Source organism: Drepanopeziza brunnea (genome assembly GCF_022702325.1).
Source record: "Drepanopeziza brunnea f. sp. 'multigermtubi' strain 214-2 chromosome Unknown ctg11, whole genome shotgun sequence".
Taxonomy (NCBI): Eukaryota; Fungi; Ascomycota; class Leotiomycetes; order Helotiales; family Drepanopezizaceae; genus Drepanopeziza; species Drepanopeziza brunnea.
Window position 1 is genome coordinate 2,180,564 of NW_027094074.1, and position 13,532 is coordinate 2,194,095.

Sequence of the window (13,532 nt, forward strand, 5' to 3'; positions counted from 1 at the left end):
CTCCGCGTCAAGGGCTCCTCATGCGTTCCGACCGATATACATACATTTCTACCTCCTACCTCCTACCTCCCTGTGGTGCTCTGGGACAATCCAACAAAAAGCAATAGTAAAACATGGAACACAAGCCTAAGGGCCCAGAACGAACTATGGCCTACCATTCTGCAACGCATAAAAAGATTCCCGGGAGACCGCCATATGCGACAGTATCTACACCGAGGCAACAACAGAAATATATAGATGAAAATGTACGGCGGTCCAGCGAGGCCCATGCCCGCAAGCAGCCAGCAGCGGATAGCGAGCTCGGTGGGAAAATCCATGTGTTGTTGTGTCGCGAACAAGAAAATGTTGGTGAGTCGCGGGATCTTTCCCTCTTCTCTTTCTGCATGAAAGCCGCAGTAGCCTGCTAGCTTCATATACAACATATCTGTATACATATAGATCCAAAGACGGATATATATCCGTACAGACCTACCCACGACGACGCATCAGCTCCTCGATCACCTTGTCATTATGAACTTTCTTACCTGGTCCATAAATACACACTTCAAGCTTGATTCGGTACAAAAACAATCTATCTAACTGTCCATCCACCGATAGTCTAAAAGTAAGTTATTCTACAAAATTCTTACCCTTTTTTTTTCTACTTAATCAACCCACTTTTGTATTTCTCGCGCGTCCCTCTATTTCTCTGGCATTTCTCTCTGGCATTTCTCTCTCTCTCCTCCTCGCCGTCTGTCTCTCCATAAACTCCATCCCTCTGCTCCATATATAATATGACCCACCACTCACCACCTCTCCACACGCAAAAATCACCATCCTCGATCCTCGATCTGCATTTCCCAAAGAGTCCTGGCTGGCTGGATATAAAGGGTAACGGCAACGGGCGAAAGCTGCAGAAGCAACCGACTACCTATCTTCTGGTAAGCTTCAAAGGGACTCGCAGGCCTGGAAATTGGAGCGAGAATGTCGAATTCTGAGCCAACCATTATCTCGCCAGATATCTCCAGATCCAGATGTAGGTGTATGTATCGGTATATGGTAATTATATATGGTGCATGGTGCATGGTGTGTACCGAGATTCCGTCATCTGGCTGATTACTTCTGGATTTGAGATTGAACCTTTCTTTCCCCTTCAATCTCTACCGACCAGCTAGATCCGAAGAATGGTGATCGAAAGACGGTCTTAGAACCAGATTCTCCGTGGATTGATGTTTTTAATATGGTATTGAGAACTTCCTTTTTTGGGGGGGCATTGTTGAGTGGATCACAAGGGACTGCTGGTCGAACAGGCTGAGGTTGATATTAAATCGTTAGGGCTTAGCTTTCTAATTCTTAATATGCTTGTCGCTATGCAGATCTGCGCCCTTGACACTGAAGATAGAATCGCTCTTGACACTTCTTCCAAGTCCTATACTAATAAGATCTCTTCCCGCTCGCTTGTCTCAGATGGCAGAGCTCTCGGCCCGGCTTCGGAGTATTGAGCCGCGTCCAACACATCACATCACTTCGACTTCAGCATCAACATCAACCACGCGCCATGCCTCCCCCCAACGGTCAACGGTGAAACACTGATACCATAACGGGGGCTCAGTCCTCTGACACCACAGCGATGGCTAACGAGGAAGATGTTCCACTGCAAGACGGCCCGGCGCAAGCATCTCCACCCCCACCCCCTTCCCCTTCCCCCTCTTCCTCCTCCGGCGAAGACGAAGCCCCCCAAGTCGAATGGCTCGCCACCGGCCGCGCGAAGCGCTCCACAGCCGGAAACCGCCTCCACTCCCTCCTCCAGCAGGAAGAGACCGATGATGAGCTCGAACTCCTCTTCGCAGAAGCCGACGACGATGCCGGCTTCTCAGACCACGAGGCCGACTCGGACGTGCAGATGGACTCGTCCTCGGACGAGGACGATCAAGGCCCTACCGCCGGGGATGATCTGGAAGGTGAGAAGGAGTTGGAGAAGCAGGCGAGGGCTGAGAGGTTGAAAAAGAGGAAGCAGGACGGGGGCCGGGGCGTGCCAAAGGCGTTCAAGAAGAGGGTCAAGATTGACCCGACGGTCGTGAGCGCGCCGCCTCCACGACCGAAGAAGAAATCCGAGCGCGCGAGTTGGATTCCGACGGCTGAGGAGGCGCCCACCAGAGCGTCGGCCAGAGGGACCACGAAGCAGAGTAAGGAGCAGTTGCATGCGCAGATGGTGGATCGCGAGATCAGGCGACTCAACCAGCTGGCGAATATGGATCGGGCGGCGAAGAGGAGGGAGGCCGCGAAGAAACCGCCTATGACGCAGGAGGATCGTTTGAAGGAGGCCGCGAGGGTTGAAAAGAGCAATTCGAAGAGCTTGTCGAGGTGGGAAGAGGCAGAACAACAGAGGGAGGAGGAACAGTTGGCGAAGCTGGCGGCGTTGAAGAACAGGAAGGTAGAGGGGCCGGTCGTGACGTGGTGGAGTGGGATAGGGGAGTGGGTGGGGGGGAAACTGAGGAAGGTGGGAAAGAATATGACGATTGAGGACAAGGAGAAGCCGAGTAAGAAGCGGAAGCTCAACGAGGATGAAGATGAGGTTGTGGAACCTGTGCCGCCAGAATCGACGGGGGGTGTTAAGGAGAAGGATGTATCTGTATCGACGGGAGCAGGACCCTCAGCGACTGCTCCCAAAGAGCCCAGCCCTGTTGTACAAAGGACATCACCAAATCAGTTCGCAAAGCCCTATGTGCCCCCTCCAGAGATGCGATTTCAGCCTCCGGCGCCGTCACCTCGCTACATTCCTGGGCCGCCCAACTCTTCCGTTCTCGCCCCTCCTGCTGGACTTCCCTTGAGCGCACCCCCACCTCCTCTGAATGGCTTACACAGACCCTATATCATGGGTCCTTTCGCACTCGACGGGTCCGCCCCCTTACCAGGCTTTGGAATCTACGCACCACCTCCCCCTTTCACCCCCTCCACACCGTTCACACCGAACCGCCCTTCGCCACTACCGCCCCCCGAAGTTCCCCCTCCACCCCCTACCATCGAGCACGGGGCGTGCAACTACCTGATCCTCGAAAACTTCAACGAAACCGCCATCAGAGACAAGAACGTACAAACCCAGATCTTGTTCGGGAGGAAATTCATCAAAGCCCCCAGTATGCCTCCCTCTCTCCTGTTCCCCTCCCTCCCCATCCTCTCTTCCCTTCTTCCTCGGCCCTTCTTCTTCCCCTCCTGAGTGCATCTCTGACGACTAGCCGCCCTCAGGACTCCGTCCCCCGCCTGTCCTCTGCGTCATCACCGGCCACCCGGCCAGATACCGCGACCCGGCCACGGGTCTGCCGTACTACAGCGCCCACGCCTACAAGGAGATCCAGAAGCTGAAGCGCGGGGAGTACAAGTGGAGCGCGCTCGTGGGCGCTTATGTGGGCGTTGGGGGCTGTGCCGCTAGGGGTGTGCCGGGGAGGTTCCTGGATGCGAAGGCGCCTGGACCTGTGACTGCGACTGCGACGGTGACGACGACAGCGACAGCGACGGCGAGTGCGGGTGCGAGTGCGGGTGCGACTGTCGCAGTACCTGAGCCGAGTGTTGGGCCGAGTGTCGGTGGTGGTGGCGCGACGACTTCAGATGGCGCTTGCGTAGCTGGGGATGTCAAGACGAGCGTAGGGACGAATCCAGGAACCACCGTGGGCGCGAGTGCGACCGCGATTGGGCCTGCAAATACAAATGTAACAAATGCGAATACCCTGTAAAGATTAAAGAATGAAATAATACGTATTTATATATATATATCCAAACTCCTGCGCGAGCGAGCGACCGAGCGAGGATCTTGGATGAGATGGGTCTTGGGATGGGAATGTGATGAGTATCTTATCGGATAGGATGGGATAGTATGGTATGGGATAGGATAGTATGGGATGGGATAGAATGAATTGAATGAATTGAATTGAATGGAATAGGTATTTGGATTTTATGTTTGTATATATGTATATACATATACACATACATATACATATACATACATACACATACATACACATACATATACATACATATACACATACATATACACACATACATACACATACATACATATACATATACACACACATACACATACGTATCTATTTTTCTTTTTTTAAAAAAAAGGGGGGTCCTACTGTAGAATCTTTCGACCCTTTCGAATCTTATCCATCATTTTATATCATTTTACATCATGTCATTTTACACCACCTCCCATCACATCTCGCTGATCAGCTAGCTAGCTAGCTGGCTGATGGGAAAAGCGTCGTCGTCGTCGTCTCCTGCAGGGAGTGTTTGTGTTAGTTAGCTTAGCTATTAATTAGCTTAGCTATTAATTAGCGAGGTTTGGGCTTGGGCTTGGGCTTGGGCTTGGGCTAGGTAGGTAGGTACTTCTGATGTGGATTGCGGGATGGGGTGGGATTGGGATTGGGATTGGGGATGTGTATTTGGCATGATTGGGAGTGGTAGGTAGGTAGGTAGGTAGATAGATAGATGGATAGATAGATGGATAGATGGATAGATGGATAGGTAAGTAGGCTAAGAGCAAGCAAGCAAGCAAGCAAGCAAGCAAGCAAGGAGACGAAACTCACCTGCGAGGGATTATTCTCGATAATCAATTGATAATTGATAATTCACAGTGATTGATAGTTCATTTGAGGGGTCGTGTGTGTGGGATCTTTGGTCGTGGTGGTGGGCATGTGTATATAGGTAGACATAGATAGATATATACTTACTTATTGATTGATTTTCTGTCCGTCTTCTGCCTTTCTGTCTGTCTGTATGTCTGCCTGCTTATCCTCACAGAGATGATACATACCTATATATATACATACAGTACCTACCAAACACCTACCGGTACCCTCAGCCAGCCACCCACCTAAGGGAGAACATCAAAAAATCAAAATAAAGACATCCAGCTACCTAGGTACCAGTACCGGTACCAATCACTTCTCAACCACGCAATAACCACAGATTCAAATCCCTCCTTCCCCCAACCCCCTCCCTCCCTATCAGTTTAATAAAGAAAGAAAGAAAGAAAGAAAGAAAGAAAGAAAGAAAGAAAGAAAGAAAGAAAGAAATAAAGAAAGAAATAAATAAATAAATAAATAAATAAATAAATAAATAAATAAATAAATAAATATGAACCAAAAATTCAGGCCTCTCGTTTTTTACTTCGTAAAGCCTGAATAGCCTTTTTTTTTTTTCAAGTCGGGGGGAGCCTTCGGGGAGATGTGAGGACATCGGATGATGTTATTTAATACGGGGTGTCGATTCAGAAGAGTTGTTAATTGTTGCGCGGTAAAAAAAAAAAAAGATGATTAGGTATCGATACTTAGGTTGATGTTCTCGCGTAGGGAGGTAGGTAGGTAGGTGGCTAATAGCAGTTGTGCCTACCTAGTACTGTGTGTATATATATACATCACGCCCTCCCACACTTCCCCCCGACACAGACCAGATCATCGGAACAATCATCCCCCGTCACACACGTCGCGCCGAGACAGTGCCCGCTCCACGAACACGTCGCTGCTGGGATTGTGCTGCTCGTCGTCACCGTCGGACCCGTCAACGTCGCGCACTTCCCGCCCGTGCAGACGAGGTCGTCAGAGCAGTCGTCTGCTGTGGCGCACGCTGCGCCGAGACAGTGCCCGCTCCACGAACACGTCGCTGTGGGGGGCGCGGCGCTGGTAGTCTTGGAGGTGGTGATGCCGGTGGCGGTGATGCGTTTGACGAGGGTGTCGCCGAGCGTGCCGAGGGAGGCTTCGAACTCGGTTGCTGAGGCGGCGTTCCCTGGGTGTGGCGCTGGTTAGATCTCTCCTCTCGCTCCAGAAACTGCAACGTACATTTCGCCCCGTTGGCACCCGGCACGGCCGCCGCTCCCGTAAAGGCAATGTACAGCACGTCCGTCTCGTCGTGGCCGCTGTTCCCGTTGACGGCGCTCGCGCCGTAGCAGAGGGTCGCCATGGAGATGGAGGCCTCGCCGATCACGGCCCTGGGTCCGTCGTCGCCGTTCTCGTCGCCCCAGATGCCGTAGAACTGGTTGTTTGATCTCGAGTCAGCACCCGTCCATTACTACACTCGTCTAACTCGATTCTCCTTGATTCTTTCTACTTTCCTTTTTCTTTCTTTCTTTTTCCGGGTGGGAGAGATGGGAGGGAGGAGATCAATAGACGACACACCATCTTCCCATTCCCGCACACCACGGCCACGAGACTCAGTTCCCGGACGCCGTTGGCCCTCGGGTCGTAGTTCACAAAGCCGGCATTGGTGCCTACGTTGCCGAGCACGACGTACGTGTGGATGAAGGCGTTCAGGCCCGACACACCCTTGTTGTACCCGGCGACGGTGTCTTCGAAGGAGGTATGGGCTTGCGTGTCGTCTGAGGAGCCGCTGATTTTCGAGTTAGGATGGGAGCTGGAAGGCGGGGGGGAAGGTTAAGGTGAAGAGGGAGAAGGAGAAGGAGAGAAGAGAAGGAGAGAAGAGAAGGAGAGAAGAGAAGGAGAGAACACATAGGTCGGGGTAAGTGTTGAGCTGATATGAGATGAGACAGACCAGCGGCCGTCGTTGCCAGGTCCGTTTTGGATGCCGTCGCAGTCGATATCCATATCCGCCAACGCGCCACCCGTGCCTTGCAGGTAGATGACGCCGTAGTCGTTCAGATGAGTACCGCAGTAAGAAAAGGCTGTTTTTGTCGTTAGCTCTGTTCTTCTCCCTCTCCCTCTCCCTCCCTCTCCCTCCATTCCATTCTCTACCCCTCTCCACACTAACCCCCCTCCCACATCCCTCTTCCATACTACCCTTTCCCAACATCTCCATCTCACCCATCCCACCCACACTCCAATCTCCAAGCCGCCATACCAAAGCCCTCGAAATGGAAAGGCTAAAAAAAAAAAAAAAAAAAAAAAAAACAACCAAGAGCCAAGAGAGAAAGACAGACCGACGTACTATTCGGCGGATCATCTTTCGCGTAGAAGCCCGTCTTGAGGATATTCTGGCACGTCCCAGTACTCTTCACGCTGTTGTAGAAACTCTGGACGTTGGCTGGGACGCTGCGGGCTGCGATCCGTGAGGCGAGCAGTAGCGCTGTGAGGAGGAAGGCGAGGAAGGGGGTGTGCATGGCGAGTGATTTTTGCTTGCTTGAGATGGACAGATAGATAGATGGAGCGTTTACGTGACGTGATGTGAAACGATACAATGTAATAGAGGTAAGGAGAGAAACTAGCTGGTTGGATGATAATGACAAGGAAACAAGAGACATCTCCGTATTCTTATTATACCAACCGACCGACCGACCTGCATACATACCTTCCCGCCTGCTCACTCGACTCAGCTTACTCTCGGAAAGATCAGCTGTCCACCTCGCCTCTAGAGATGTCTCTTTCCCCCTTCCCCTACCGCGACAGTAGTAATCAATTCAAGTACGACGTCAAACGGGCAAGCAGTGCGTGCATCGTCGCACACACAGGCGAGATCTCCAGATTAGCGCTGCTTGCTGACAGCTTGCTGACAATATCTCCCGAAGAAGATTCAATACTCCGCAAAAGCAGTCAGCGGTCATCACGCTCGGTACAACACAAGGGCTCTACCCAGATCCAGACGCAGATCCAGACACCATGCATGCAGCAGCAGAAGATGGTCTGGTCAGCCCACATAACATACGAAAGGCACTACCTGCCGGCCTTCGTACGAGTGTAATACTCCCCCCGCCCCCTCTTCTCGTGTAACGTCGTGTAACGAGAATAACGGGATGGATATATCAGACATCAGAGTTCAGGGGCTTGGGACGAGTACGAGTACAACTCTGTGTAACTAACTAACTAATCACAACAACGATTTTCCTTTCAAGTTTGTGTGTGTGTGTGAGAGAGAGAGAGAGAGAGAGAGAGAGAGAGAGAGAGAGAAAAGAAAAAAAAAAAGAGAAGTCCGAATCTGCTTGCAGTCAGCCAGTAAACAGCAGATCGACACGGACTTACTTGTGCAAGGCATGTAAATTCCAAGTTCCAAACCCAAAAACTCTGCAATTAAAAAAAACCCCAAAAAAAAGCAAAAGCAGAATACAGAAATGCAAAATACACCAACCTCACGAGCACAAGATCATCCAGCAACAGCCAGATCAAATTCCGCAAGTCAAGATCAACCACAACCACGAACCCGAAAAAGAAAAAAAAAAAAAAAAAATCGGAACAGAGCGGGATAAACGTAAGAAGAAGAAGAAAGAAAAGAAAGAAAAGAAAGAAAGAAAAAAAACAGTCGCACATACACACAGCTGTAAAATACAAGAAAACACAATAATCGTCGGCTCGCTTAGGTGGGCCTCCTTTCAGCCTTTCAGTCTTAGTCGGTATAAGCGACTACGGATCGGAAGCGAGTGCGGATTTTTCGAATGTGTTAGAAATTTTTGTATATTATAGCAATCACTATTATAATTAATTAAAGAATATTTATATAAATAATTAATTTACGAGCATATATTTTTCCGAAACATTTAAAATCGTATTATTAATCGATAACAAGCTTGCTATTAAGCAGTAAAGTAAAGAAAATCTTGAATCTGCTGTAAAATAACAACGCGTCGATAAGATTTAAAAAGAAGAAAAAGATATTAAATATCGTAAAGGAATCGCATAGTTGAGCGCGGGCGTAAAAGTATTCTACGAAAACGCTTTGCTATAAGCTTAATTATTAAAGACGACAATACAATGCTCATTCTAATTCTCGATTCGAAAGAGATTTGATAGATGCAACAACTTCTTAAAGGTCAAATTTTGCGGCCTCGTAAAAAAAGTATTCCTCGACCAACTCTTTCTTAACCCGAACTTTCTTACGATAACGATGATTTGATAATTATAACCGATACTATTAAAGACCCTTTTTTAAAGCAAGATGTTTTTGTTTTTTCTAGTATTAATATCGATAGCGATAGTTTCAATTTTATAATAGTAGAGATTCAAACGATTCGTTGCGTAAGGTAAAAGACGAATCAGATTTTGAAAATAGCAATCGATAGTCAAATGTTATATCAAATAATACGATTTTAAATGTTTCGGAAAAAGATATGCTCGTCAATTAATTATTTATATAAATATTCTTTAATTAATTATAATAGTAATTGCTATAATATATAAGAATTTCTAATACATTCGAAAAATCCGCACTCGCTTCCGATCCGCAGTCGCTTATACCGACTAAGACTGAGAGGCTGAAAGGAGGCCCACCTAAGCGAGCCGACGATTACATACAAAAGGCCAAAAAGGCCAAAAAAAAAAAAAAAAACACCTGAAAGCTAAAGCTAGCTTACCTACCTACTTACCCACCCACCTACCTACCCATTCACCCACCTAAGTAAGTAAACAAGATAATAGTACCGGTAATCAGCTAACAGACAGCAGACGCGACGGAGAAGGGGAAATACCTATATATATACATATGTACATATACATATATATATGCACGTACATGTATACCTTAGCGGAGCAAGCCGGGATTCTAGAACCGTAAGGCAGACCGTGTAGCAGGTCTACACGGTTGGCCACTATCCTTCAAAACAGCTCGGTTGATAGATTTTAAACCGTGTAGAAGTTTTAAACCGTGTAGATATTTTTAGACCGTGTAAGAGGAGTTAAGCGAGGGCTGCGCTCGAGAGAATAATCCGGGCGGGGCTATTAGTGTGGCTGTGCGCCAAGCTATTACATCTAAATAAAGGCAAGTCTGAATTCAATTAGTAAAGGCTATTTATTATTACCTCTACTTTTGCTAGACTGCCACCTTCACCTTAGCGTTCTCTTTTAAACCCTTTATAATCTTCCAGCTTATAAAATGATATTAGTGATATCGGACCGTAAGGTTGGAAAAAGAAAGAGCCTAAAGACTTAAAGATTAGCTTACTTATATTAAGAAGAAAGAGAAAGAAAAGGAAAAGGAAAAGGAGAAGGAAAGAGAAAAGGAAAAAGAAAGAGAGAAAAGGAAGGAGCTTGAAGGCTAGCGCGTCTATCACTATAAACAATTGATTAGTATGCGTAGCAAACAAAAGAAACAAAAAGAAAGGGGGGGGAGGAGGGGGGGGAGGGAGGTGGCTGGTTTGCCTTATTATTCGGCCAATCCACATTCGAAGGAATGGTTCTTGCAGATGAGCAGACCGAAGGACGGACCGAAGGAGAAAAGACCGAGGAAAGGATCACTTGCTTTTTCGATACTAGCACGTTATTAGTATTCGTTGCAGATAAAATGAAAGAAGATAAAGTAGTTAAGAGTTAAAAGGTGACGCGCTTGATAGTTGTAATAGTTATAATAGTTGAAGTTTTATTAAGAACGCGAAGTTTAAATATATTCAGCTGTGCGCGGCAGAATTAAATTAGTATATCGGAGTTAAAGGTTATTAAAAGGCGGTCTATGCGGTCGCCCTCGCTAACGGTTTCTACACGGTTTAAAATTTCTATACGATCACTGCACGGCCTAAGGCTGCTACATGGCCCGCTACACGGCCTAAGGCTACTACACGGTCAGCTATACGGTTCTAGAATCCCGGCTTGCTCCGCTAAGGTATGTATATCAGTAAGTAAGGGTGAAAGGAGACCCCGCTAAGAGGGCCGACGATTGTAAAATAGATGCGGAGAGAGAGGGAGAGGGAGAGAGAGAGAGGGTAAGTGGACACTGCATGTCGTGGATGGTGGTGCATCGATGATCGATCCGTCGTCCCCTTCCGAGATTTCCGAAAGATTGCGACGTGCTTGCTTTACTGCCGCACTGCACCACCAACACAAATACAGCTGCACAAGGAGACAGTGACGGACCTCCGACCAGCTTCTTGCCTGTTTCTCCAAACACTCGTCCTACTCTCTTACTCTCAAGTGCAACCTCTTGCCAATTTTGTTTTCAATGTAAAGGAATCTTCTGAACCATTTTATTCTTTTCCAGTTCTGTATAGGGACCTGACAGTTGGTATCCATTTCCAACGCAAACAGAACCACACACGAATGTAAATCTAAAGAGAGTGAGTTTTTACGCTACTCTATTAAACGCCGTGTAGCCCTTACTCCCCCACAGCTACCCTTAGCCATTTATCCATTCATCGCCCCGAGATGCGCAACCAGAATGCTGTCTATCTGTCTATCTATCTATCGTTTTTGTGTGTTGATCTCCGCATATACGAAATATGAAGGATGACGTGACTAGCCGTCAGCAAGCAGTGGCAGGTTAGCCAGCTGCGCACTCTGCGACAGGCGCCTCCGGGCATCGAGGTTCCGCGAGCTGGCCATTGCGCTCGCCATCGCGCTCTTCTCCTTGCACTCGTCCGCCTTGGGCGCCTCAACCAGCTTCTTCGGCTGCGTCTCGCCGGCACGGTTGTACAGGTTGCGGAACATGTAGACGCCCGAGCCCTCGGCACCCTCCGTCTCCTCGACGAACTTGCAGCTGCGCTGGTTGCGGAAGAAGGCCGTCCAGAAAGGTGTCTCCAGATCGGAGGCGTAGTGCTTGCCCATCACCCGCTTGATATGCTTGGAGGCCTCGCCGGCGTGGTAGAAGGGGATCGTGGAGATGAGGTGGTGGCAGACATGCGTGCCGATGATGTCGTGGAAGAGGTGCGTGTCGATGAAGCCCAGGTCGCGGTCGATGGTGGCGGTGGCGCCGCGAGCAAAGTTCCAGGTCTTGTTGTCGTAATGGGGCATGGTGGCGTCGGTATGTTGGAGGAAGGTGATGGCCACTAGATTGCCCATGTCAGTATTTCTCTTCTTGTGAGTGAAGCGAGGGACCCACCAATCCAATTGTTAACCCACAGCCACGGGACACCCCATAGCACGATGACGTTCCAGCTGCCGAACATCTGGCCCGCGACAAAGAGTGCAGCAATCATGAGCGCGACACCGGCATCACTCAGCATAATCAGCGGGAGCTCGTGCTTCTTGAAGAACACGCTGTCCTCGCCGTAGTAGAAATGCGAGATCTTGGCTCCCTTTGCACCGTTGTACTTCTGACCCGTCAGGTTGAAGAGAAGGTATCCAGGCCAACCGAACAACTGGTGCACGAGGTCATGCCAGAGAGCAGCGATGGGGGAATCCTCGGCCAGCTCCGCGAACTCCACCATGCTGGCGGAGGCCTTGGCCCCGAACTGCGACTTGATCCACGAGTCTCGGCTGTGTGGCACGAAGGCCGTATCCCGCTCCATGTTGCCCGTCGCCTTGTGGTGCTGGCTGTGGCTCAGTCTCCAGCTGTGGAACGGCACGAGCAGGAAGGAGTGCATGATCAGGCCCATGGTGTAGTTCAGGTGCTTGTTCTTGGAGAAGGCGCCGTGTCCGCACTCATGTGCCAGGATCCAGATGCCGGTGAAGACGAAGCCTTGCACGGTAGTGTACGCTACCCAGGCGGCGAAGCGGAGGTACGGGGACGGCAGCATAGGGATGTAGGTGACGGCCAGGTAGACGAGGACGGAGAGGTAGAAGTAATCGCGCACGACGTACGCCATGGAACGCAGAATGGACGGCTTGAAGCACCAGGCGGGGATGGCATCGTAGATCTCCTTCATGGTGTACTGGGGCAGCTCGAAGACATTGCCGTGGAGATCGAGATGCACTGGTTCAGCAGCGGGTGCCAGACTCGCTTTTGCTTCAGCTCCGGGTTGGGGAGCCATGATGGGGTGATTGGTAGTGGCGGTGGATGGTAGAGATGGTGGTGAGGTGGTGGTGATGGGGGTGGTGAGGTGGTGGTGAGGTGGTGGTGATGGGGTGGTGATGGGGGGTGGTGATGGTGTTGTAGATGGTCGTGATGTGAAAGAGGGAGAGGCGTAAAGAGGGGAAGAGAAGGATGAGAGTGAGAGAGAAGAAATAAATTTGTGATTTTAACATTCGCATCCCGACTAGGTAAGGTAGGTGTTTTGGGCCCCAGTTTTATGCCCCAGTTCTTTCCTCAACCCTTTTTCTCCACTCGGACCATCTCGCTACCAAAGCAACGCATTTTTTTTAGTAAGAACAGACCCGACCGATCAAACCAGATCAAACCAAACAAAAAAAAAACCAAACAAGCCAAGGGGGGGGGGGGATCGATCCGGTCCTTCAATTGCACGTCAGCCTCGGCAACCAGGTACGTAGTAGCTATAGATAAGTATAGTTGTAACTCTGTTTAGTAAAGTTCCAGTGTATACTATCCAGCCGTGTCTCTATACCTATTCTACGCAGGTTGTAGTACCGGTAGTATACATCCAGTCCAGTCCAACCAATCCTTCCTTCCCATCGCTTCCATTCCATCCATCCTTCAAAGCTCTGCCCACATGTCAGAACCCAGAAATGCCTCTTTCGCCCTTCCGTGCCCTGCCAAGCCAGGCTGGCATGCACGAAGGGTCTTTGCCTCACTAGTCCCAAACGAGACCCGCTCGGCTTTGAAAATGGGTCGATCCGCCGAGTCCTCGCTTCTCATTGGACCCCTCGATCTCAACAGATAGGGGGCCCTCTGTTCGAGGCTAAGGGGGGTAAGATGGTATGTACGTAGTAGTAGTAGTAGTAGTAGTAGTAGTAGTAGTAGTAGTCGTATTTATATCTACGAGGGAGACATTTCCGGGACGGGCG

The 13,532-nt window shown here is 49.4% G+C and overlaps 3 protein-coding genes across 3 annotated transcripts; 1 reads left to right on the forward strand and 2 right to left on the reverse strand.

The window, feature by feature from the left end:
* Positions 1 to 1,609: 1,609 nt before the first annotated feature.
* On the forward strand, positions 1,610 to 3,710 carry L3040_006747 (uncharacterized protein; the record flags this gene model as incomplete). Its single annotated transcript, XM_007292314.1, has 2 exons — positions 1,610 to 3,116; positions 3,226 to 3,710. The coding sequence occupies 2 exons, from the start codon at positions 1,610 to 1,612 to the stop codon at positions 3,708 to 3,710; spliced, it is 1,992 nt and encodes a 663-aa protein (XP_007292376.1).
* Positions 3,711 to 5,401: 1,691 nt separating this feature from the next.
* Positions 5,402 to 7,096, reverse strand: L3040_006748 (uncharacterized protein; the record flags this gene model as incomplete). Its single annotated transcript, XM_007292315.1, has 5 exons — positions 5,402 to 5,769; positions 5,823 to 6,015; positions 6,159 to 6,369; positions 6,532 to 6,661; positions 6,925 to 7,096. 5 exons carry the CDS (start codon positions 7,094 to 7,096, stop codon positions 5,402 to 5,404), a joined length of 1,074 nt encoding a protein of 357 aa, XP_007292377.1.
* Positions 7,097 to 11,147: 4,051 nt separating this feature from the next.
* Positions 11,148 to 12,601, reverse strand: L3040_006749 (uncharacterized protein; the record flags this gene model as incomplete). Its single annotated transcript, XM_007292316.1, has 2 exons — positions 11,148 to 11,677; positions 11,731 to 12,601. The coding sequence occupies 2 exons, from the start codon at positions 12,599 to 12,601 to the stop codon at positions 11,148 to 11,150; spliced, it is 1,401 nt and encodes a 466-aa protein (XP_007292378.1).
* Between the last annotated feature and the right edge of the window lie 931 nt (positions 12,602 to 13,532).